The sequence below is a fragment of the Chroicocephalus ridibundus genome, chromosome Z (genome assembly GCF_963924245.1).
Source record: "Chroicocephalus ridibundus chromosome Z, bChrRid1.1, whole genome shotgun sequence".
In the NCBI taxonomy this organism is placed as follows: domain Eukaryota; kingdom Metazoa; phylum Chordata; class Aves; order Charadriiformes; family Laridae; genus Chroicocephalus; species Chroicocephalus ridibundus.
Genome location: NC_086316.1, coordinates 40,021,804 through 40,049,431, shown reverse-complemented (window position 1 = coordinate 40,049,431; position 27,628 = coordinate 40,021,804). Strand labels below are relative to the sequence as shown.

Genomic DNA, 27,628 nt, shown 5'->3' with positions numbered 1-27,628 from the left:
TTAGCGTGTAATAAGAAAAAGTCTACAGGCTATGTATATCCATATGTGGCTGCTGTAGGTGGCCTTGCAGCATTATGTCCTGTAGAAACAGCAATATGCACACTTCCTCCCAGCTTCCATCTGGGATTAGAACTGTAGAGAAGAGCTATGTTTGATCAGCTAGAATGCATCATGCTGTGCTTGGGAGACCTGTGCACCAAGATAGGTGATAGGATTTTTTCCCAGGAATTCAGCCCAGGGCCACTGAAATGCACACATTTTGGCAGGACACAGTTCAGATGCACATAGGACAGCTGTGCTGGCTTACAGTGCAGGGCAATACTCAACAGATCTGACCTATTATGAGCTAACTGATGGTGCAACAGCCACCTAATGGAAAAGCAACCTCTATTGCAGCAACCTTATATGTAATTACAATTATAGATTCTCCACTAGTTACATGATTATGAGCATAATACTGATGCAAAAAATAAGGAAATCCCTCAGTGAAGTAAAAAAGGCTAGTATGAAGCAATAAGACATGCTTACTGCAAACAGGTTTAGTTTTTAAGGATATTACAGCATACTACAGAACCCTAAAGTGAATCTGGTAATGGAGAAATGACTGTTAATCACTAGTAAGTGCCACAGTGGGCAAGCAGATACTGCACAAGGGCAACAAGACTGCTGTAATATGTATTGACTCATTTAAAAAACATTTAATTTCTCAAATGTAGCACTGAACCATTCCAGAGTACTGAATAACAAATATTTACTTATGCTTTCCTAATTAGATTCTAACCAAATAGGTTTACTTATAAAATAAGACTGTCAAGGAAACTCTAGACACTCAAAGATCTTACTGTTTCAGGGGACTGCTAATTATTGCTACTATTTTGCAGAGAGAAGCTACATACTAGGTATTTCACGCTGTGCTTAATTTACAGACTGAAATACTTTATTGAGGCAAACAGACAGATATCAGCTTGAAACTAAAATTACTGTTAGCTTGTTTCTACAAAAGAAATAGTTGAAAGGAGATGTGCTTGATAACATGATCCCAAATAAACACTTCATATGAATTGAAACATAGCTACACAAGAGTACTATAAAAACAAATTTACAGCACTTTTATAAGAATAGTTTTATCAGCAAAGAAAATTTCTGTTTTATTTTCTTCTCCTTTTCTATGAATTTTGCTTTTATTCCCATCATGTGGTCTGGTAATAAATCATGTATCCATCATGTTATGTTCTGTAAAAATAAATGAACTTCATAAATGTGTAATGTAAAGGAATACATGACACATTATTAAAATCCTATTCTATACTTAACTACTATTTTTTAGTAGGATTTATCTGTAAGACACTTGAATCATAGCACTTTTATGTTTGTGACATGAATTAATGAAAAATTACTTTGAATCAGACATGCCCATATTATGAACTTGAACATTAAAGAGAAAAAATCATAGCTACACACCACCAACAATTCAAATATGAGTTGCTGATTTAGAGATCACAACACAAAACAATCATTTTAAATAGTAGTTTTATGGGGATTTTTTTGCTGTGCAAGAATAAGGCCCTGCATGTTTTGCAGTAAAAACACAGTAATTGCTAAAGGACTTCCAGACTGTATCTGTAAATATCAAATTATTTTGCAGGTAAATTTTTTTAATTTCCATGGTGAGGGGACCATGACTGAGTGGTCTTTTTGAGATGGTGTAAACTGAATGTACTGGGGGAAAAACATGTTATACAATATAAGGAGTGTTTACTAATATTTTCAATCAGCAAAGAGAAAGGTTATATTTTGGGGCTGCAATTACTGAAAAATTCTGAATGTTTTCTTACTAAGAGTGTCTATAGTATTTAAAATGAAATATTAACATCCTGTAGCACCCTTTTAAAATAATTTATTCACAACCAGTATGTGATTAAGCTAAAAGTAACAACCCACTCTTTGTTTACCTGGGAGGGCAGGGCATGAAGACCCAGAAACCCCAAACAACACAGCAACGCAAAACCCAAACAGTATATGTTTACTGTTATATTTGTTACTTCATATAGAACATGCATATTAATAAATAAACAATATTATTTTATCTAGATAAGGTGTACTTACATGTGCAATAGTGTTAGTTAAAGGTATTAGAACATAGTAAATTTTTTATCCTGTCATCTAAAAAATATGGTAAGCCTAGCAGTTACCGATGGCTAGAAGAGTAACTCTATGCAACTAAAAATAGCAGCAAATGGGATTAATGAAGCAGCTGAAGCTCTTAAGAAGTAACAAGGGTTACACTTAAAATATATATACATGATGTTCCCTTTGAGCTAATCAATTAGCTGGAGCCATCATGTAAGAAAGTAGATGTGATGTTATAATCCGTGTTCATCTATATGACATCTATCTTGTTTATTTCAGTTTATTTCAACTATTACCCATCTAGTTAGATGAAAACGTTCTGGACTCTAACTTGCTGATAAAAGAAGACATATGATCAAATCCATACTACACCAAGGTCTGTTTTTCTCTTCTTTATTCATGTGTTACTGTATCTTTATGCATAAAAGAACAGGAAAATGCTATTATTTCTGACTGGAAGAAAGAGAACCATGTCCTCAAATAAATGTATTAAATAAATACAGGTAATTAATGTTACTTACCATAACATTATTTGCTAAATACAAGATAGAATCTCATTTTATTATGTTATCCATTTATATAAAGGCTTCCATCTTCAAAGGGTTTCAAAGCAAGCTAGTCAGAACTTCAATATTTTCTCCCTATTATACAAACAGATGTAAATGTTAATGGCTTTTTTCAAGGCCATACACTTAAGGATGGGATATTCTTGGGCTCCTCAGAGCTCAAACCACTCACTTCTGATGTTGGAGAAGTGTGCTGACAGTTTGTTAATTATTTAAATAATTTATAAACAGGCATCCATCGCTGAATTTATATTATGTAACCAGGGATGTTTTTGCAACCTTTACTTTTTTAGTCCAGAAGATTTTATGATCACTACTTTCAGTTAACATTGGCCTTATAAATTGCTTGCAAGGCACTTTTGCTCTACAAAACAAAAAATCATCAGTTCATAGACTCCCCAATGATTGCATTGTATTTGAAATAAGAAGTTCTTGCAAATATCAGAATAAGCTAGAAAGCCCAAAGATTACGTTGTACTAAAATGTATAACACACAAAGTTTTCCAAGTTCTATCCGGTATCTGTTGGTTTGGTGAATAATGTATGTATTATTTTAAGAGTTCTTTTTATACTGTTATCACATTTTCTTGATGACAAATGCATACTTGCGAAATCTGATGTAACCTCTTGATAATTCCTCTTTCATTTTCTTGGACTCCAGAAAGATTTTGAGTAACCGTTTCTCCTTTTAGAAGCCTTAAATTGATGCCCACCGCCTCACCTAATCTACAGGCATGGAGTTCAGATGCTTCCTCCTAAAAGCCAGTCAACTGACGGGGAGAACTACACCTGAAGTGAATTGGTAAAGGACATATTAACCGGTAAAAAATTATTAACTGATTAGTGTTTTTCCAAGACACATATTAGGCAGTAGCTAAAATATGCTGTTCAATGTAGCGATTTTGTGTGTGTCTGTGAAACAAAACTTTGGTTTGCTATCAGTCAAATTATTCCCCAAGTCCTGGATGTAACCAGGGAAAACAAAAAAGGAAAAAGAAGGGAAAAAAAAAAAGAGGAACCTACTATGGTACTGTGTCTGTGTGAGAGATGCTATAATATTTTCTCTTCCCATCAGCACTCTGATTGTCTACCTCTTACTGTTCTGGAAGAAACTGCAAACTCCATTTTATTTTTTTTTCCCTTGAAAAAACTCTGTGGAATCTCAAATATTTTGTGAAATGGGTTGGATATTTTCCTAACAGTAGGGAGGGTGGTGTTTCTGAACTCTGGACTGTTTTTCAGTATTTGACATAATACAAAGAAAATGGTAAATTCTAAAGAATCTTAGCTCTGACTACATAGCTCATTTACGTGTGTGTGTGTGTGTATGCACACTCATTTACACACGCACTTATGAAGATTTTTACTGGGGATTTACCACTCTATTTAATAAGGATTTTAAGCATAATTTATATAAAATGTGAGCAACATCAGAATTTCATCATAGATGGAAGCTAGAAACTAAATGAGATTTTATGTCAGTATTTCAAGCAAAGGCATCCATCTCCCTGAAATGCAGTTGTGATGTTTGATTCCTTTCTTAACTATGGTAAGATCAAAGTTTACGAGGTTTGGACAAGGTATCCAAAGAAACCTGCTGTTTCTTGTCAAAAATTACTTTTCAGGCAGCCTTTCAAGAATGAGGAAGAGCATGGCTTCTTAGCAAAGCACAGTCTATAAACACCTGTAAGAAAGGCAGGTATTGCTTTTGCAGAGGAGAAAAAACGTTCCCATCAGAGGTGACATGAGAAGGGAGTGACTAAGACAAAGAGGCTCCAGCAAAGGCTTGTAGAACATCTCTTATCACACAGACAAAAGGACAAACTGATTCATACTGGATTAGTGACTAGAAGGGTAGTCAAACTTTTAACCAGGGCTAAGGACATTGAGCAATTTTTTACCAAAATGGAAAGAAATAAACTAGTCAGATAATCCCTTTAGGTGTAGCATAAAGAGAAGTAAACAGAGGCAAGACAACCGGGAAGAATTTTAGGCGCCTCAGACAGACTGTGAACCCTGGAGTACCTAACCAATGGGAAACAGGGAAGGGAAAAATTCGGCTGGGATTAGGAAATAAAAAGGTGTGTTTCAAGAACTGAAAGTGTGCCTACTTGCTAGGTCACCCACTCTTGCAAGAACGTGAATAAAAATGTGATTCACAGAGGATTCTGCCTGAGCCTATTTTATTTGGACCAGAACTTACTTCTCACACACCTTTGTTTTTTTACTTCTATTTCTCATATTAACAGCTTTAGTACTTTCTGTACACAAACCCCTTAAACTTTTCCTTCCCACCACCAAAAAGCCCCAAGAGAAAGTTCTGAAAAAAGTAAATTTAAAGGAAAGTTCCTTCTTTTACTTATTCTTTTAAGCATGTTCTTGTGTGTACTTAAGCCACTGAAATTACTTCAGTACCTTCATACCTGTACCTTTTTATTCAGCTCTAATTTCTGTAGGATTTTTCATCTTTATACCTTCTTGATAATGCACAATCTCATTAAATGATCAGAAACACTATGGATGCATCATACTTTTGGCTGCAAAATTAGGAGCTCAATTTGATAAAATTATGCGGCATTTCTGCATGATGACTCCAGAGAACATGCATTGCAACCAAAGACTAGGACACATACTTTTTCAGCACGAAGTTTTCTGATTTAGCAAATATTTTTCTGTTACAAAGAATGTTCTTCCCCTGTGACATCACATGGCTTGTACAGCTACAGTTCTGCCTTGGGTGTAAAACGTTTCAATTACTTCTAAAGGTAAGTAATTTATTTCAAAATGGTATTTTCTTATCGACCATCTACTGACCTGCAGGAGTTGTGTTTTCTGATTTTTATCTCACGCTGGTGATGCAGGCAAACTGGCGTCTAAATCTAAATCTGTGTACTCTAATCTACACAGCAGATTCCTCCCAGGAATTCTGTCTGTTTTGTCATTTATACACTTTTTTCCTTGTATGTCATTGCCATGAATAATGGGTCTGTACATTTATTTTGACTGCTAGTACATTTCATGTTAAGTTGTGCACTTAACTTATTACATATTCTTCATCTACACAACAACGTATGTATTGGAAAATGTTTTCCTAAAACTTAACTAAATCTTATTTATGCACTAAATGTTAAGTACATAAATAATTATAAGCCCTTTGTAGTTAGCACCCACAAAAAGTTTTAAAAATGTACCAGCATACATGCTGCTATTTATTTTCTAATATACTTAAGAAAAATATATTTGCCATGGAAAATGTGTCAATGCATAGTAAATTTGTTATATTAACACTCCATAATATCTATAAATAACCACACTCACCAATATATTATGTGCACTTCTACATATTTTTACTATTTAAAAAAAACAAAACCAAACAAAACAGTATATTATCGTCAAGTTTAAACTTTTTTAATACAAATTTTTTAAAAAATATTTTCCTCACTTTATTTTAAAAAGTGTTTATTAACAGAGAGGTGAAAGGTCACACATTGGAATAGAGAATCAAAAAGGGGACAGAACAATGTTGTATGATGTCTCAGTGCATTTTGGTGCCACCATTATTTTGTACCCATAGAAATGCAGCAAGTAATGGAAAATGCTGCTTCATTGACTATGAACCTCTATATTTTGGCTTCAGGTGACAAATATATGATCACTCTTCCAACAGATGAAAATGGATGTTTGCATCTTCAGAGCGATGTCTTTATTGTATGATACAAATCTGCAGATAGATGTGCATTCAACAAAATCCATTTCTATTTTTCCCCTTAGAATCCTTCACATAAAAAAAAATTCTTAAAAAGGTCTTTGAATTAAATAATGTGCCATTCACACAGGCGTTTATACCCTCCTGCCTCTTTTTCAATTAATCTGTGAAATAGGGGTTTTACTCAGCTTTTCCCTTCCTGTTGCTTTTAAAAATTCTAAGGAATAGGGAAAGAAAATAAGCATTGATTTGTAAGGAAAAAAAAATTAAGGGAAGAGACCTTTCTCTCTATCAAGACACACAATAAAAATCAACAAGGAAATAGAAGTAAAAGCGAGTTGATTGAGAAGTTAGGTTTCCATACTTCCAACTTGTCCTGGTGTGGGTACCCTTTAGGTTTTATTAGGTTAGTATATGGGTAACTCTCAAATGAAGAGTCTGTCTTTTACCATTCAATCAAAATGTCCATTTTGGTGATCTAATGCGTTACAATCAACACTGTCGTACAAGTTTTGTCCCACATGGTTGCTACATCCCACGTTGATAAAAGTGGAGTTGGCGGGGTCTCATCACTGCTGATAAATTTGTTGATATCAGTGACACAAAAAGGTGGACACTAACATATCTATCACGGGAAGGGAAAGCCTCTTAAGATGCAGAGGGTTTTGAGTTACAGAGAAGTCCATGGAAGGACTCTTCTTGAATTCAATGCAATTTATTTCAGACCCATGAAAAGGAGTCATAATTTTCACTTTAAAGTAATTAGCTAGACTGAGAGGGTCCGAAGTAGCAAATGTAACAATTCAGGGTCTTCTTCTCATGATCCTCCATTCCCCGTCCACAAAATAGGGTATTCTTATCCATATCACTTATCCGGAACACTATCATTTCCCCTCCATGTTCTGTCCTTCTTAAAGGTGACCTATTGTCATTGACCAAACTGTGTCAATGAATACACTAACATATACACGACATGGATACCCATTTCTTGTTCCTAGGTCAGCAGCCTGTTTAACCTACCAACAATTCATGCAGAATTGCAAAAATGCAAACAAGAAGAAAGCAGTGCATCTTAATCTGAATAATTTCTGATTGCAGAGCCTCCAGGTACCAGGAAATAATTTGTTCCTAAAAATGAAGTAAAGAAGCACAGGAGGAAGCAGAAAAGGAAGTGTAGAATTCTGAAAATAGAAATTAAGGATTAATGGAATAAGCTTTAAACTATGATATCTGCTGGATATTTATATTTACAACTACCATTTATGTAAAGAAATTTACATATTAAAGGTTTTGGCACACCATGTCGTGTTTCCATGTCTTTATAACATTCTTGGGCATCTATGACAAACATTTTCCAAACTTCACAGTCTAGGGTCTAGCTTTGATTCTCCTCACTGAAAGAGGAGAAAAGCAATGACTGTTACCATTGCTTTCAATGGGAGAAGATAAAAAATCAATTCTGAAAGCTGTTTAAATTTTAAGCTCAAGTTTACAAGGGCACATCTTTTCTCAGATACAAGATCTAGGAACACAGTCTTCTGCCTGGAGAAAAACAAAATATCCTTTGTGTGGAGGTCAGTTATCTCAATATTGGCATCTAGTGCCACTTTTGATGACTTGGAGTATTTTAACCAATTCTCAGATGTGTCTTCCAAAAGACACTTATCTTCTGTAGAATTTATGACATTCCCACCAGGCCACATGGGTATTTCAAATACCCTATGGTGTCTAAAGCAACCTTACAATCTTCTGCTTAGACACTTAAACCTACCCTTCTTACCTGGTAGTTTGTTTATGCATCATAGACAGCTCTCATTTACTCTGTCAGGATAGTAAGGACCTGTTTAATTTGAGTGGTGTAATCAGACCTTAGCATGCAGAGGTATAGAAGGTATTATTAAAGGTGAAGAATAAAAGTGTTCAAGTAGCAGTCACTGCACTAGTCTCTAAATGTCCTAATTCTATTGTCATAATAATCATAAATAGTTTCTATAATTTAGAACAAATTAGTCATGAGGTCTGTAGCAGATGATAGATACAATACGTCCTAGACAGTGCATAGAGCATTACTTCTTGACAGAAGAAGCATTACTAATTTCCAGGCAGAAGAAGCATTACTAATTTCCAGGGACAATAACCTTGATCATCTTTGGTGTTTTTACTCATGATAATTTAACTATTGCTAATATTTTACTTGATCTTTCCAAGCAACCTTCTTGGCTTTTGTGATCCCAATTTTATTTAAAATACCTAGAATGCTCATGAATCTTGTGGTGCCGTCACTTGACCATAAGTGAAAACCTACTGCAAAAGTGATTTTACAGCATTCCAACACATTGTGCACCCTTCAGTTCTAAGTCCTGCTAGGCTTGCCAAAAAGAAGGGATAGTGATGACATTGGTCACATCCCAGGGGAAAGAAGTACAGTTTGTTTTGGACACAAAACTCCATGGCTCACAAGCACATGCTGACACCAGCCAACAGCAGTTCAGAAGACATTTTCAGTTTGAGGAAGTAAGAGGGATCACTATAATGCAACACAGTAGAATTTCTTCAGTAACAGAAAGTATTAGAACCCACCTTTCACTTTGAACAAAATTCCAGAATCAGATTTTAAGTAAAAGGTTAGGAATAATTTCTTAGCAATTTTCCCATTCAAAAATCATATTTAGTATGTACGTTAAACTTCAGCTGTAGAAGATCACATCAGAACAGTCGGAAACTACCAACAATGAAATTGGTTACAATATCTAATTCACTGTTACATAAAATGCATTTACGGTATAATAGCTAAGGAATGCATGTAATTTAAAGAGCCCCCCTATAGCAATCACTGAGACTGAGCATATGAAGTATAATAAGTCTCAAATCTGTTGCATTTACTGTAGATGGCAAGAGCTTTTTTTGTCCATTGAGAGCCCCCAGCTTAGCAAGAAAGTCAGACTGTCACATTATTATATTAAATTAAACCATCAACGCCAATCAGAAGAAGTATTCCTTTTGATTTTCATTGGCTGTGTTTTGCATGCTGAGCTCACTTTTCAGTGCAGATTCAGCACTGTCTTCATTTTCAGATCCTTTTGCCTCATTTTTTGAGTATATGCCTTTTTTTTTATAAACTCGTACGGCTACGGCAGTGATGCAAAGTAGGATGAATATCAGGACTGCTATCACACCTAGGAGAAGAAAACAGAAAAAAGTCAGAAGAAAGGATAGACAAGTAACTCATGTGACAGAGAGTAGAACAAAGAAGAAATGACTCCATCACATAATGGAGGGAGTTACAGGGAAGCCCGAGAAATAAGAAGCCATAGCTGCTTTCAAATCAGAAGAAGCATTGTAGTATAAGCTTCATGGTGATTGTTTTGAAATTTTGCACACTAGTAATAAAAAAAATTAAAAATTATTCCATAGAATAGTATCATTTTTGAAAGTTTTGAATGAAAGACCAGTAGGGGCCTTAGGGTACTGTAGATGCAAGGGTGTCTTTTCCTCCTGCACCATCAGCCCCAAGCTCTCTGCCAGGCTTGGAACTCAAGCCACTGAAGATCTGAGGCGTTGTTCTTCAGGGACTTTCCTGCTAGACAATGGAAGGGCACAAAGGGGACTACTATGACTTTCTGGTTTTCCTGAACTCCTATGAATACTGGGCAAAGTACTTTCCCTTTTGTCAGTCACTCATGTAGTTGAGGACCCTTTCTCATGCCACATGCCACCATCAGGGAAGAGGACACATGTCCCATCATCAGCTTTCACCTTCCTATCAGCTCTCCTATCACTGCTCCAGGTCTGGGGAAGGAGTCTGGAGAGCAAAAGCAGAGCAGAACAGCTGAGGACAAAAGTATTAATCTGGAATTCCAAACCAAGTCCTCTACCAGCTCTCCCTGTGTACACCACAAAGTCCAACCCTCAGACCCTTTGCAGTCCCATTCACAGAATTAGTCCCATTCATATCCAATACTCCATACAAATTACTTGAAACCACAGATCATAGAATCACAGATGACTGGTTCTGACTAAACAATGCTGTTAATGAGGAGAATTTATAAAAGAAAATGTAAAACGGTTCATCATAGGGACTTCAGTGGAAACTGACCAGTGTGTATATAGCCACCTGTTGTCAGGTCAAATGGGACAGAAATTCTAATGTTTATTCTGTCTCATCAAAGAAAATCCCAACTCTGTTTCGCTGCCTTTGGTACATAATAATGGGTTGAAGAGGTTTTCATGATCTACATTAGCTAGGGCTCACATTTCTGTAACTGCATCATTTTAATGAATAGACAATGGTTAAAATACTAAAATACTAAAATACTAAAGTCAAGGCTTACTTCATGTTCAGAGTGAAATAATATAGGTTTGACTCCTTGCCTTGCCTTGCCTTGCCTTGTCTTGCCTTGCCTTGCCTTCCCTTCCCATTTGTGGCACTTATTCTGACATCACAGGTGTGTTTTTGCTTTACTTGGCTACGTGGCCTTGTGTTATAAGTAAAGGTCCCTGCCTGCACAGATGGTAGTGAGCAAACTTCCTTTTCCAACAGCTTTAACAGCCCTATGTGATAGGGTAACATCATCATCAATACAGCCACCTGCATTATGGTGTTCTAGCTGATCAGTTCAAAAGAAAAGGGGCAGGAGCATAAGCTTTATGTAGAGGACTCATCAGGTACCATATGTGCCACATAACTAACACATAAGAGACTAAATGGAATGGGCACTTAGTTTTAAAGGCAACTAATTAAGATTTATAGAACTGTTACCAGGGCATGCTGCTCCTAGCGCAGCAGATCAGGAACAGTAAGGAAAGAGATACTTCCCACAGAGATAAGCATGACCTTATAGACTTCCAGCTCATCTCCTGTCTTCCTCATTCATCCTCTCATGATGGTCTCTGGCCCTCTAGTTCATGAGTCAGAGGCTGGGCAGGAAAGGAATTTGAGGAGAAATGAAACAGAGGGGAAGCAGAAAGTGCTTGTCGAAGACTAGGTTGTGTGGAGGAAAAAAGCACTAAACAGTATGGGAAACAGTTGTAATGCAGTGGCTCAGCTGTACTAGATGAAGGAATAATCTGCTGCATAACTTGGCCACTACTGCAAGAAAAATAAAAATACATAGTCCCTTAGAGGTGTAAATAAAAACAGACCATACAGAATTGTAACTTTTTCATTCTCAAATATAAGCAGCCATTCTTAATGGTAGCAATATACACTTTTCTGTGTGGTATCTTCTTCTCTGGAATAGATTCTATAACTGGAGTAAATCTTGTTCTTATTTAGATTAAACAGAACAGTCATTCCTTTGTTTCATAGTCACAGTACCTGCCTCCTGTAAGGGCTTGTCTACAAACTTGCCTTGTCTGAGGTGGATGAATTGGTACAATTCCCAATTATACTCATTTAAGGGTACTTACATTAAACTTTTACTGAGTGTTGTACAGCTTGCTTTATTTTGAGTTTTAAACAACCATAGTTAAGCACTAGAAAATTGTGAATGCATATTCTCAAATGTTTTTAATAACAGAATTGTGAGATTATTATTATCTTAAAAATTCTGTTACTATTGGAGCTTGAAGTTCAAAAATTATTTTGTTGTTAGTATACCTAAAAATCCCCACCCACACCAAATTACCTAGTACACAAAATGATCTCTATGTACAGATACTTGTGTAAAATAATATTCATCTTTTGAACAACAAAGTAATTTTGGACAAAATTAGACATGCAGAAGAATTCATAAACCACATTTTTAAATTCTGACCTCACCGAATTCAGTGGTAAAATTCTCAAAGTTTGTGTGTATAAAAATATGCAGACCTAAGTATCACTTTACAAGCAAGGAAGCTTATAGGTTTTATTACCTCTTATTTTAGTATCTTTAGCACTACAGTGTTAAAGGTCACTGACCATGCAGCATGCTGTTGGCTGGCACTGACCATAGCAGCTACCATTATTTAAATGTGTCTGCACATAAAATGTGCAGACACACAGATGCCTGCAGGTTCTTACCTTACCTCCACCTTCCATAGACCTAGATGCTTTTAACCTCAGTGAGAAGCCATGGCACCTTTATTGTGCTAAGTCCCACTATGTCATTTCTCTGCTGAGGCTTTTAAAATCCTTAGAAAGGAAACCTATTCAGAATTTAAAAGATGAAGGGCATGACCTTTCCGTCCCCCTGCCCTCTTTCTGTTGAAGTAACTAATGGAAATTGAAACAGTGAATTATACTGCTAAAATACCATCTTCATGAGTGAAAACAGGTTTCTTTCCCTAACCTCCTTCCAAGAGAAGAAATACCACCAGATATTGTCACAGGGGAAGATTGTCACAGGAGACAATACTATTCCTTGAAAGAAAAAATCGCAACTGACACATTACTGATGACAGGAATTGAAATTCTCCTGTGGGTCCCCAATCCCTATTAAGGCTCACTTGAGTACCTTTCATTCATGCTAAAGAGACAGAAATCATAGGCTTACCCACTACAACAGAGAAGGATCTTGGCTTAAGATCCATCTTGACTTATTAATTAAACATGCATTTTATTTTAAGGTCTTAATCAATGCAAATGATAGTCTGTCTAAAAGTACATTGCTTTCCAAATGTGGAACCAGAATGAAACTTGCCTTAATCTGTCAAAGGATTGATTCAAGCAGTTAGATGCCATTTTCTCATGAAAAATTCGTGTTGCTCAGATCAATTAAAGAAGATTTTCTACTTGACTATGTAGCAAAAAGTAATATTTTTTTGACACAGTCAGGGAGCAATGATTTTTCTTTCTTAATTATATGCTATTTATCACAACATATCCAAGTCCTTTTTTAAGTCCTAAACACTAGCATTAGGCAGGTTGGAAGCCTGTTCTCAGTATCTTTTGCTTCAGCAGAATGTTCCAATATATAGAAACACTGATGGGATAAATATATGCAATATGAAAATATGAGAGCCATTGATTGCATTTTAAAATAATGCTTGATTTTTATCTACCACTTATAATAAAATGAAGCCTTTTTACTAGTTTCCTTATACACACAAAAGTAAACTGGCTTCACTTCAACACTGAAAGACTCACAGTTATGAGAAAAAAAGGTTCCTGTAGAATTGTTATAGTCCCTATTACCTCCGATAATTGCAGAATCGCTTCTGATTGCATTAGCTAAGGGCTCTCCCTCATCTATTGGTCCAGAGTAATCTGCAGCAGGAAAAAAAGAAAGTGACAGACACTGTCTGGGTTTTCAAGAAGTCCTCACATGGTTACAGCTCATGTACAGTATCGTACAGTGGCAGTAGCATGGGTCCGTAAGCATGCAAAGAAGAACAGTGATGTAGATGATACTTTGTAGAGATAAAGAGAAAAAATGTAAACAATTAAAGGAAAAGTGAAAAGCTAGAGAAAAGGAAGTAAGTACACATAAAAGAGAATTATTTTTGAAACTACTCCTGAGATGTTAACTCACGTGGAAAAAAACAAACAAACAAATAAGACAGTTGTGATTCAGGTCATGAGTACTCTAGATTTTGCTTCAAAGATCAGAACAAGTGATAACCATATGCTTACCTGCAAATGAATGAGTTGTTTCACTTGATGTTGAGTCAGCTCCAGTTAAAGTACCACAGTTGGATTCAGTGAAGCGTCCCTTTACAATGATGGGGGCTGAGCTGCTGTGGTGCAGTGCAGCCTTCAAAGGAGCAATGTGGTTGAACTGCACTGAAGAGAGACATCCAATAAACCCCTGAGAGTTTGCCCTCATGGTCTCCTCATCTATATCACTGTTTTCTGTTAATCCAAAGGAACAGAACACAATTAATCATAGTGCAAATGTAAAAAAAAAAGAAGTGACAGAAGAATAAATGAATAATTAACCTGGTGACAGAAGAATAAATGAATAATTAGCCTGTGTTCCTCTGAGTATATTTGAGTTACAGGAACATATGTAGATTCACTGAATCACTTTCTTGTCTGTCTTTTCATTAAAGACAGTCAGATACATTCAGCCTTTTTTATTGTTTAACAGATGACAGTTGCTAGTCTGTTGAGGAAAATGCTTTTAACTTACTATAGCAAGTTTCAAACCAAAAAGATTCAAATGTAACTGAAGTATTTAAATTAAAATGCAACACTTTCATTCTGCATAAAGATAAGAATGAAGCATGCATTCATGAAAAATACATATTTTATTAGATTTCTTCTCATAATTATGAACATTATTAGATCATATTATTTCAACAGATTCATATATCTACTCCATCCCATCATCATCAAGTCTGTCAAAACAAAGCTCTCTGAAGACCTCAGACCCTGGAAATCCGTCAAGATATTTTCTGTGGAGTTCTAAAAAATGAATGTTGTTCCAATTTACTATACATTTGAAACATGATACCATTATCTTTCCCACTAAGGAAAAAAAACCCACAAACGAAACACCCCAGCCCCCGACTACCTATTTTCTTTTGAGCTGCCTTTCTGAATATATGTACCCTGTCAGAGCTCTCTATTTATTCACCAGGTAATGCTCAGTAATGCACTACTTTGGAGATGGAAAACAGTTTATTTACTTTGACAGTTATAATTTAAACAAAAGCTCTGGAAGTACTAATTATTCAAAGAGGACTCTTAAGGGAAGTAAGTTTTCAACTTCTGTGCTAATTCAATGGGAATTTTGTCTCATTCATTTCCACCTCCTACTTATTCTAAACCCATGAATGAACTTGTGATCTGTACAATGGCTACCATAGCAATTTTAAATACCATTGTACAATGCACTCCACAATACAATTAGGTTAATAGTGAAAACTGGGCTAATGTGTTTTGGTAGAATGTTGCAAAGTAACACAACAGCATTTTCCTCAACTACTCTCTTCTTTTTGCGATGATATACTATTAGATTGATGTCAGCCAAAAGCCTGCTCACCTACACTGGTGGATTACATAAAGTGTCAGATGTTTAACTGCCTTTGTACTTTCTGTATCATACACTGCATCTGATGATTGTCTTACTGCACTGAAGGATCTACTAGACCTGGATCTCTTAAGAAAAAGACACACCTGAGGTGGCAAGAAAAAAATGTCCAAACCCCTTTGTGATAGAATATATATCTATAATTATAAGCAGGATTGAAAACCTCAAGAGTTAAGTGTTTTCTATTATTTTCTAGTTTCCTATAAAAACCATTTCATTAGCATTGTATGTGTATAATATGAAAGGAAATCGGGTATTGAAAATCCTTAGAGTTCACTTGAGTTATTAATTACAAACTGCTGCTGGGATAAAGTAAAATTTTTTATTAGGTCAGGCAATCTTGCTTGTAGAAGTGATAAGATTTAGGGAAGAAAAACCCTTTTCCACTTTAGTGCTTAAGTCAGTGCTAAATTTAGTGCTTAAGTTTAGTGCTTAAGCTGACTGAAAATGACACACACACAAAAAACCACAAGTTGTTTACTGGAGACTGTATTTTGTAGTAAACTGCAGTTATAAATTCTTTATCTTTACAGCGATTCATTTGCTAAGTGTACTCAAATTTTTTCATCGAAGACAAAATTACTCCACCTATATTGCCTACTTCAAAAAACAAAACAAAACAAAACAAAAAACCACAAAAGCAAAACACAAACTCTATAACCCTCTTTCTTAAATTCTGCTTCAACCTTCTTTCCTCTGTGAAGTAGTACTGAAAGTCAGCAGAGGTCCAGCTCCTAGCAGAACAGTTTAAGATCAATCTCTTGAATCAAAAGACTAGCTTTGATCTTTCTGCCTTTATGATGTTGAAGACTTCAAGATTTTTCATATTCCTGGACAATCTTATCTTGTTTCAAAATTAGACAAGTCCATAATATGTTGGGTGAACTATTGACTGATGTGTGACGGGTTGGGCTCAAAGTGTTATAGTAAATGGGGATGCATCAGGCTGGTGGCCAGTCACCAGTGGGGTTCTCCAGGGCTCAATTTTAGGGCCACTGTGCTTTAATGTTTTTATGAATGACCTTGACACAGGAATCAAATGTACATTAAGGAAATTTGCCAATAATTTAATCAGTAATCAATAATGAGGAGGAGCTGTGAACTCCCTGGAGGGTAGAGAGGCCCTACAGAGAGATCTAGATAGACTAGAGAGCTGGGCAATCATCAACCCTATGAAATTTAACAAGAGCAAGTGCCGGATTCTCCACCTTGGATGGGGTAATCCTGGTTATATGTACAAACGAGGGATGAAAGACTGGAGAGCAGCCCCCCAGAAAGAGATCTGGGGGTTTGGGTTGATGGTGAGTTGAATGTGAGTCAACAGTGTGCCCTGGCAGCCAAAAGGGCCAACCATGTCCTGCGATCCCTCAAGCACAGCATAGCTAGCCAGTTGAGGCAGGTGATTGCCCCACTCTACACTGCACTGGTGAAGCCTCACCTTGAGTATTGTGTGCATTTTGGGGTGCCTCAATACAAGAAGGACATGAAACTATTAAAGTGTGTCCAGAGGAGGGCGACCAAGATGGTGAAAGGTCTCAAGGTCAAGACTTATGAGGAGCGGCTGAGGTCATTTGATTTGCTTGGCTTAAAGAAGAGGAGGCTGAGAGGTGACCTCATCACAGCCTACAGCTTCCTCAAGGAGGGCAGAGGAGGGAGAGATGCTGATCTTCTGTCTCTGGTAACCAGCAATAGGACACGAGGAAGTGGCAAGAAGCTGTGTCAGGGGAAGTTCAGATTGGACATTAGGAGAAGGTTCTTCACTGAAAGGGTGGTTGGTCACTGGAACAGGCTGCCCATGGAAGTGGCCATGTCACCAACTCTGTCAGAGTTCAAGGAGCATCTGGACGATGCTCTTAGTCACATGGTTTAGTGTTAGGTAGTCCTGGGAGGAGCAGGGAGTTGGACTCCATGATCCTTACGGGTCCCTTCCAACTCGAGCTATTATATGATTGTATGTATCTACTCAGTAGAAAAAACTAATGTGTATTTGACTTTCACTGTTAAATTACCAGCTGGAGGTACTAACAATGTGCTTGGAATGGACTGCCACAAAATCTCACAATTATACAACAAACCTGTGTTGGTATGAAAATTTTATGATGGCCAGGCTTTTTGCATTGACAATGCTTATTATAGTTAAAACTAATTACATGTATACACTCACTGATTTTGGTTTAATCATGGTGGGTTTTGGGGTTTTTTTCCACTGTGGATAACATGACCACATAAATGCCGCTATGCTGTTAGTTTGTTGTGTTTTTTTTTTTTTTAATATGAAGAAATGCAACATTATTTTACTGACATTTATTTGTGATTCAGATTGAAGTGACCAGGAGGAGATAAATTACCAAAAAATATGTCACTGAGACTCTTCCAGACAATCACAACTAAACAATAATTATGACTTTTTAAAAAGTATTTAAATATAATTTTCAGTTTCTTTGCTTAATACATTTTAAGCTACTTAGCATTTGGTTACCATAACTATGAAAATAGCCAGGACAGTGTTTCTGAGTCTACTACAATGTCAGAAACATTTATTTACCAAAAGTGTTATGTTATTCCTAAAGGTACAGTACGAAAAGTACCTGTACAAAAAGTAGATATATGAATCCTGGAGGTGCACCTGACATACATAGTAATGAAATTCTTCTAAATTAAACCACATACAACTGAATGTGAAGAAAAGATTTCTTCAATCTTCTGGTTTAGGGTAGGTATTATATAAAACATGTAAATAGTTCCTATAAGCTTGGGGGAGCAAGATAAAGTAATATATCATCTAAACTAAACTGCGATGAAAACTTAATTTCTTCTGTGTCACATACCACGGTTCTATGAATTTATTTCTACAAAAAGCCTTTGTTAACACTTTAGCTTACTTAGATTTTTAAATAATGGCAAACCGTCACTCCTTTACAGGCAGTTTACTGGCTAAATGTTCAAGGACTAAAGAGTTAGAGAGGGAGGCAGTTCATTTCCCAGGTGTTGTTTTGGAACATGGTGCATAATTTCTGTTAAAAATTGCGTTCATTAAAAATAAACAGAGTTGATTTCACTAATGGTGATAATCTGTGTGCCATATAAAATTATAAACATTTAAGATCTATAAATTTAGATATAATCTTTTCCAATAATCCATAGTTTAGTAAACCTATTTATTCTACACTTTGCCCAAGACCACTTGTGGAAGGGTGAAAACAACCAGTCTAACTACAAAATGGTCAGTGTAGCCTTAGTTACTATATATATCATGAACTCCACCAACTCTGTTTTCATATTTTTGTGACAAGAAGTACCAGTAGAGGAGGAATGCACAAATGGACCTTTACTTGATATGAGTATGTAGCAATACCCACTTTAAATCACTTTAGAGGAAAGAGAAATATGCTTTAATTTTTCACCAGCACCACATCTTCCTCTATCGTTGAGTTTTTCCAATGTGATGAATATGAAAATAATAAGATTTTGAGAATTTTAGTTCAGGCTATTTTATTTTAACAAAATTGACAAAATGGTAACTGTAGATTGGTAAATTCTATTTTGACCATTACTACAAAGAAACAGACAGCTTTTGATGAATCATTACCAGAAAAATATTTTGTCATAGCTTAACTTGTTTTTAAAAAGTAACTCCAACAAAGTTTTTCCTTACATTATCTTATCCCTAACTGTTTACATTGAAATCTAATCACAGAAAGTTTTTCAAATACGGTACATGATTAATAGCATTCTGTGGTCTTTGTGTATGATTTCACAGTAATTTATTTTTTCCTGAGTGGAAAAAAAGTGGTGTTTTATAATGCTTGATTGCAAAATGAGAGAGAAGTATGAAATTATTTTTAATGGAACCCACTTGATAATTTTTCAGGAAGTACTTACCCATGATTATATTTCAACAAGACTGAAGCTTCTGCCTTGATTGTGACAAGTGTCTAATTAAATCCAAGATAACAAATGTCTTTCAATGAGATTAGTGTTATTAATTTTTATGTGCCATGATGATATTTTGATCTATGTTCTAGAAAACCCTGTGGTGTTCCACTTACCTAAAATCTTGCCAAGTGTGAGAGACTTGATTGCATTGAATTCTGTGCCTGAAGACAGAATAAAATTCATTCTTTCATTCTGGTTAACCTGCAGAATGATGCGGTAAAAAACAAAGTAGAATAATGGAAAAATTAGTTAAAGTTTGCAAAAAAAAAGCAGATAAGATCAAGGGTAAAAATAAAAGGAGCTGAGGAAAGCATTTGTTAGCTATAGCATAAAAACTAATCAGGAAGTAAGTATCCCACTTAATAAGCCTTTATTTATCTTATTGATTTGGCTAATCCCTCCTCTTTCATCTATAAGATGAATAAAAATGGTAAACCTTCAAAAACATGAAAAAGGCTCTTTTCATTAAAAAAGGCACTCAACACTTAGTTCATAAAGATAAAATATTATACTGTAAATGCTCTGCCCCCCATGGTACCTTTAGAACAACTACAAATTGCCTTCAAACCTTGTACCAATGCATGATTAAGCAAACTCAGCTCTAGCCTCAAAATACTAACTTGTAACATCCATGTTTTTTAATTTTTAATTAAAAATATCGAAGACTTCTTTACATGTTAATATATCTACTGTTAGCAAATTAAATATTTCTATTTTATCACCAAATTTATACAAAAAATAACAAAAATCTTTACACTAACAGTCACATTCCTTTGATGTAAAATGAACCAAAGAAAATTAGACAAATATGCTTAAATTATTATCTAGATGGTAATACACTTGTACTGTGGTTTGATACATAATTTGAAACAAAACCCAGAATGCAAGACCCAAAAAGAAATTATAGTAGTCATACTTATGTCACAAATTGTGAAAATTTAGCCATCAAAAATTTCTCTGTATTTTCATATAAAATAATAAGGTGATACTGACCTTTTGAAATGGAAAAGATGAACACCAAAGAAATTGTCTTATTTAGACTTTCGCTGTGCATCATGAGTCTGCTAACCTTTATTTACTTGAGACATTAAAACACAGTTTATTTGGGGGTAATTGCCTTGAAGTAACTATTTACTTCGTTTTGCTTTGGATCTTCTACTTTTTTATGATAATCCACATTTTGTTTTGGTTGGGGTTTTTGTTTGTTTGTTTGGTTGGTTGGTTTTTATTTAACAGAATTACCTCTACAAAGATCATTTCCTCCTCTCTGTTAATCTTCACATGTTGCAGTTGTCCATCGGCCATGTTTTTCGTATTAATGCTGAAGACATCAGGATCTTGATGGCTATCTAGCTTGTATCTGATCTGTAAACTTCCTGCAGGGATAAATAGAGCAAAAAGTATAGTACGCTACATACACAACAGGTACTGTTAGATGATATGCAATGTCTCCTGCTTCACAGGTGCATTTGAAGAGCAAAGCAAATTTATTTAAGGAATCAACTATGAGAAATTAACATATGAGAGAAATGAAAGAAGGCAATAGAAAAAGTAATAGCAACGTTAGAAGTAGGATGTAGTTGCAAAGATAGCCATAATATGTCACAAATCGGAATAACGAGTTAAAATTTGTGCAGAAATTTTAGTAAGTACTTTCATAATTCAGATGAGAAAGACTTGGTTTGGTAGCTCCTATCAATGTGATTTATCAATTAAAACTCAGTACTTTACAAGTATTGTTCTTGAATAATGTTTACACTGTGTGGACCTGTAAACCTCTGACCAGTTGACAATTCAGTATGCAGTTAATAATTTCTAGCTCCCTTTCCATTTCTTGTTTTTAAATCCCAGTATACTGTCTGTACATATATAACTCTTTCACAGAAGAACACAGAGGCAATGTGGTTTCCTTGTCAGAGATTCCCTCCTAGCTGTAGATGGACTACAACCTTCTACTCATTCTTTGGAAAGCAAGGCCCAAGTGAGACCCAAGCCAGTCATAAGTAAAATGTGTTCTACCTGACATGGTGGGGGGATACTACAGTTGTTCTATATGCAAATCTGTATCTGGGAAAGCAGACAACCTTCTTTAAGCACAGAACCAATGTGATTGCAAAGAGTCTTTGATAAACCCAAAGATTCAACTCAGTCTGTGGGGTTTTTTAAGTTATAAAAAAAAAAAAAAAGGTAAAAAAAATTTAAAAACATAAAAAATTACCTAGACAGAGAAGAAAGAATGAAAAAGAAAGATCCAAGTAACATTTAATGTTCATTTTAAATGGAAACATCAATTACATTATGTTTGTTTTCACAGGTATATATGTGTGTTTTCACAGGTATATGTGTGTATTTTCACAGGTATATAAGTAGCTTATGAAATTAGTTGAATGGAATGACCTCTGATTAATTTGGAAAATAGACAATGCACTTTCAAAAAGGAGTTTATTTCATTATTTGTCATGAGGACGGCAATTAATATGCTGTGTAAGTAGCAGACAGATCAGATACATTTTGAGTTTCATTTCAAAACTTTAAAAAAAATTTCAAAATATTTTACTGCATTTCTAAAGGGTTTCCAGACCTGAGTATTTTTGCCATCATGATAAAAAGCCAAAAGTAGTGACAGTTGAAATTACAATAGGAGGAACATTTTTCATGTGGAAAGCATTGCTTGGTGCAGCTCAAAAATAAATGTACCATCTAAAGCAACAACAGGACAATGCTTAGTTTGTGATTCAGGTCTGGGAATCAGAGTGAATCTGAGTTGGCAGCTATGACGTTCATTACTGTTTCCAGATGGCCTATTTGAACACTCACCGTTTCTGGTAAGAATGACAGAGAGGTATTCCTTGTAGAAGGAGCTGACATAAAGCAGTAAGCTTGGTGTCCGTGTTGTTCGGAAAGCAAACGTAATTACTTCCTTGCTCAGCGTCATGTCAGCATAGAAAGAAGAAGCATGAGAACTGGAATTTTTAGCTAAGGTGTAGTATTCTTGAAAATTGTATGTCACAGAAGTGCCAGTCCTAAAATAGACAGAGATCTCTGAAACAAAAAGTAATACAGTTTTTAAATATCATGCAAAACAGGACAAAAGCTCTTTTTCTTTTTTTTCTTTCTGCCACAGAATGAAATAAAATGTATTCTTAGCTGCTGTGTTAAAGCTGAAAAAGAAACATAAATGGAAATAGTATTTGGAAGTATAGAGAAAAATAAGACCCAACCTGGGCCAGGGCAAAAGCACAGTTAGACGTGTCTTAAATATCTGCTGCATGAAGAAGTGCTTCTTTTGGCTAGTTTTAAACATGCTTTCTGCTTTTTTCCTGTTTATCTGTGTCTTCAAGCTCAGTATGTCCTGTCCTGTATGTACACTGCTCCTACAGAGAAATGGGTGCAGCAGTTTGAATCCTAACGTATTTATGAAACTTGGCCACACCTGGAACACATATGTGGGAAAAGAAAGTGGTCATGTGGGAGAAAGAAACTGGGCTATGGTCTTCTTATAGATAATCACTGGTAAAGAACTTCTGTATTTCTGTGATATTTCATAGCCATTTTCTGCTAAAAGTAACATGGACTATGCTGTTTTCACACACAACCTCCACACTTCATAAAACGTTCTAGAACTTTCTGTAATCTCACTCAGTATCTTTGACAGAAGGTGGCTGAAAGTTATTATAGGACACCCCACACTTTCAGCAACAGGAGCCACTCTGCTCCTGTAGAATAATAAAAGTGGAGTGTGACCATTAGTCTCTTCTGCTGTTTGCAAGGGAGAAGGAAAGTATCATTCCTCTCTCAGTAGTATTAGCTCCACAGTGACAGATATGGAAAGACTTCACACAAGTCCTTTATTCTTGTGGTGGCAGTGGTGGCCGGACAGATGTTGTGCTCACTAATTTAGAGGAACATGGAGTTACGGCATTTCAGCCAATGAGTACTATGCAGAATGCCTATAATTCATGGAGAAAGCAAGTCATTTTAGCAGATTGGAATTATATGTGGATACCAAAAGTTCTAGGTAACCTTATGTTCTTAAAATTCAAACTTGAAGACTTGTGATCATCTATCAGTATGACACCATCACTAAAGAACTCCTTTAAAATGTCTGAAAACATGGTCTCAGTCCTGTTTCCAGTGATGTCACTTTTTTTTTCACAATAAAAAAAAGATTTAAGGTTCTGTTTCTTGATTTGTTTTCAACTTTAGTCTTTGTGTTGAGATTAAGACTTGAAAGACAGAAATACAAAAGTTCATTCATAAAGATATAGTTCCTAGCTTTAATATAGTATAAAAGAATCAAATGACTTGCATAACATTAAAGAAAAGATGCTGATCCTCTCAGGTAATGTGGTTTCTGCTTTAAATACTGTATGTTGAACATATCTCTGGCAGACAGCGTTTAACAAAACTTACACTTACTGAATTAATTCAGCTGAATGTTTCTCTATGTTAAATAAATCATTTTGCAAGCATTTAAACATATCTTTAACGGGTTGTAAAGATCTTTTTCCGGACTGTGTGGTTCTGTTTTCAATAACTGATAAAGCTAACACGCTTGCCTTTCTTACAGAATGGCCCAGCATAGGCAGAAAAAGTGCAGTCACAGGAGAATCCACTGTATTTCTCTCTACATTTTCCACCATTGTGACACAGGTTACCATAGCTGCTACAGTGTCCAGGACAGCCTGGTTCAACTCCTGGTGTTATCTTTGCTCTCTCTTCCAGGTCAAGGGCCATTCCATTCAACTGTAATGAACGAATGCATCCCAAAAATCCTTTCTGCCTGGATGCTGTCCCACCTGAAATAAATTCATATGAACTTTTATAAATGTAAAAGAATTTTTGTGTAAAAAGCTCTTTTACATGTTTTACAGGCCCTGAACAGTCTACTTTGAATTTCCAAGATACAAACATGTGAAAATACTTATAAATAGCTTTAAAATAATCTGATTTCTTTTTTTTTTGTCAAGTAATTACAGCGAATCCTTGAAGCTTTTAATAGGAAACCAGGTTTTTGCACAGTAAGATACCAAGCAATGATGCATACTTCTATTAACTCACAAAGAAGTAACATCCAGAAATTAGGTAGGTTTTGGTTGTTTTTTTTTTCTTTTTTTTTTAGAGAGAAAGGCAAGACAGGATGATGAGGAGAGGAGAGGAGAGGAGAGGAGAGGAGAGGAGAGGAGAGGAGAGGACAGGACAGGACAGGACAGGACAGGACAGGACAGGACAGGACAGGAGGAGAGGAGAAAAAGGGTGAAAAAAATATCCAAGAAAGGAAAAGGGAAAAAGAAGCAAGAAAGAAAACAGAAAAAAAAAAAAAACCTGCCAAGAATTAAAAAAACCCAAACAAACAAACAAACAAACAAAAAAACACGCAAGAAAGAAAATTAAAAAAAAAAGAAAAAAGGGAAATAAAAGGAAAAAAAGAAAAAAGGTGATGGGAGATTGATAAGCTGTGCAGTTTTACTCTTTCAAGATCCTACTGACTTATCAACTGATTTGTGTGTCTGTCCATCTGTCAGTCTCATGGTATGGATCATGATACCCCACAGTTGGTGTCTGGCCAGACATATTTTGTCCCTTACTGGAAGCTGTGTCCATTCTTGAGCAATAGGAAGGTTTATCCCCCTCACTACAGACAATATACCTGACTACCAAGTATATGTGACAAAGATATCACAATCCTAAGGCTGACAACAACTGTTGCTTCATTTGTTTTCACCGTTGTTTATTTTTAGCAGACTTGCTGACAGCTAGCATTTTATTCATTCTGATTGCTTAGCAATGTGTGCAATCTACATATCATCTCTCTTGTCCTTTGTTGCACGGTTTACTCTGATATTTCCTGTCATTTGTTCTCTTTTATAAGTAGATGAAGAAAATAATCCACAGTATGTAAGATTACCAGCTATAATTCTCATGCATTTCCAATTAACTTTTGCTTAAATATTTCCATGTGATCATCCTTTTTCATCCCTTTCTGTTTCAAAGTTTGTAAAATTCTTGGTGGAACATGGAAACTCTTGACATAGCTGTTGCTATTTACAGATGTAAGGGCACAAAACCACCTAACAATATGAAGATTCAGTGCTATCTCTGTTAAAATGAGCATTTTGTTAGCTTTAGTTCTTCTTCCAGGTTCTTTGGAAGACCAGAGCATATACATCTAAGAATCATAGAATGGTTCAGGTTGGGAGGGACCTTAAAGACCATCTGGGCAGGGAGGGACACCTTCCACTAGACCAGGTTGCTCAAAGTTCCATCCAGCCTGGTCTTTAACACTTCTAGGGACGGGCACCCACAACTTCCCTGAGCAAGCTGTTACAATGTCTCATCACCCTTATAGTGAAAAATTTCTTCCTAAGAAGTAAAGAATGAGAGTTTTAGCTTGAAGAAATCACAGTCCTAGTACGTTAGTAATTGACTGATGGATGACTATGGCAGGTCCTAGGTATTCAAGGTGAAATTTAAGTAAAGATTGCCTCTACCGAGATAGTTTTTAGGACAATGTATGTTTCATTTTTCCCTAGATCCTTTCACTGGCTTGAGCAGAGAAGCCTGAGTCTGTACCAGTGGACCATGAGTGAAAGTAGTCAAAGAGTAAGTCTCATTACTCCCTCCACTGAAGAAAATTATATTTAATTGAAGAGATTAAAATGTCTTATAAATAGTTGGGAGTTACAAAAAGTTGCATTATCCAAAGGACCGTTTTAACTTAAACACAAAATAAACTAGACAACATATTGATCCACATAACAGTATTGCAGTTGAAGAAACAGATTACCCAAAAAAATTTGCTGCAGTCATAGCAAACCCTCACAAATTATATTCCGGAAATGCATGACACAAATGATTCAAATGAATCGCTATCATTTGTCGTGTCACACTTCAAAAACACTGTTTTGAGTGAGTAAAATTAAACAAATGCCATTTTTATCAGTTCTGCTCCAAATTATTTCAAAATAATTGTACAAACTCATAAGGGATTTCAGGGTACAGAGTACTATAGTGAATGTTATTTCATTTTGCTTCCAGGATCTTCAAGAATTTTCAGGAAGGGAAGAAAAAAGCACAATACCAGAAGCAAAACAGAATCAGTCTTCTAATACAATTATTCACCTGAACATTATCTGAAGAAAAGAAGCTAAACAGCTTGCTTGTACATAAGGCAAAACAGTTTTTAAATTGTCAGCTCTATACAGGACATGCATGTATATAAATTTACTAGAATTTTTCAAATTGTTTCACCAAAAAAATCACTCCATTCAATGGTCAATCACTTAATAAAGAATTGCTAGAAAGAGCAACTGTCATTACAGGTTAGTACAGTATTAGATTTTTGGAGAAGGGTTAGGAGAATTAGAGATCAATTAATTGTCAAAATTATTAGAAAACAGTTTAAACTTGATATTACCATAAATGCATGTAGAATTAGACCATTTCTTAGTCTTGCTTCACAGATGAGACCTTGTACATTCCACTTGATCTAATTTCAACTTTTCATATAATAGCAGTTATGTGGTAAGTCAAATCAGAGGCAGCAATATAATTTATTATAGTATAGTAAACAGAAATCTCCTAATCCTTTCATTAATAGTTCTAGTCTATTACTGTGAATATAAACTAATTTTAAGACTTCTCCTAACTCCATTATAGCGAATATCTTGGCTATCTTCTTTGTTATGGAAGGTTCCTCCATGCTTTTAATTAAAATGTAAAATTCCTCAATGTTTGGTCTAGTCTCCCTCTTCTACCTTTGATGCCTTTTGAGACATAGGTCAGAATTCTGATCCCAGGATACATCCCTCCATTTAATTTTCCTAAGGACTAACAGCTTGTGTAGCTACAGTTTCCAAACACTATTCCCCTTGACCGCACTTCTCCCTAACACACAGCGAATAAAACATATATTCATTTAGTATGACGTCTCTCACAGCAGATCTAGATAAAGATCTGTTTAAAAGTAGGACAAACTTTATATGCTCTTAAACTGTATACCATACACACATACACTCAAAACTTATAAATTCATAATATAGTAATATTTAAGTAAGAACATTACCATGTACCATAACACAAAGCTCTACATAGTTCTATGTAATAAATAAACATTAATTTGTAATTCCATTTCTGCTTTTCCAGTGTTTTATCTAAATAGATTAATGTCATATTTGCTAAAGTACAAAGGCAGAAATATTGAGGTAATTTTTTTTTCCTTTGAAGCTTTCACAGTTTAGATAGAATCAACTGCAGATCTGGATTTTACCTAGTTGTGTGAAATCATAGTCCCTTTAGAGTTGTTTACAATACTAAGCAAACACAATCTGGCT

The 27,628-nt window shown here is 35.5% G+C and overlaps 1 protein-coding gene across 4 annotated transcripts in view; it reads right to left on the bottom strand.

Moving 5' to 3' along the window:
* Positions 1-6,093: 6,093 nt before the first annotated feature.
* Positions 6,094-27,628, bottom strand: part of CNTNAP4 (contactin associated protein family member 4) — a 242,550-nt gene continuing 221,015 nt past the window's right edge. The window contains exons 18-25 of one of the 4 annotated variants that reach the window (XR_010069045.1): positions 23,855-24,094; positions 22,113-22,337; positions 20,538-20,671; positions 19,409-19,496; positions 13,958-14,176; positions 13,520-13,591; positions 8,983-9,578; positions 6,094-7,583 (exon numbers count right to left, since the gene is read on the bottom strand). Coding sequence is in view for 3 of the 4 variants with exons in the window: in XM_063319940.1 (XP_063176010.1) it covers positions 9,385-9,578; positions 13,520-13,591; positions 13,958-14,176; positions 19,409-19,496; positions 20,538-20,671; positions 22,113-22,337; positions 23,855-24,094 (1,172 nt within the window). In the remaining variant the exon portion in view is untranslated. Of the gene's footprint in view, positions 9,579-11,212; positions 11,320-13,519; positions 13,592-13,957; positions 14,177-19,408; positions 19,497-20,537; positions 20,672-22,112; positions 22,338-23,854; positions 24,095-27,628 lie in introns of those variants that run through there. The other 3 variants (XM_063319940.1, XM_063319942.1, XM_063319943.1) reach the window with 3 other exon arrangements.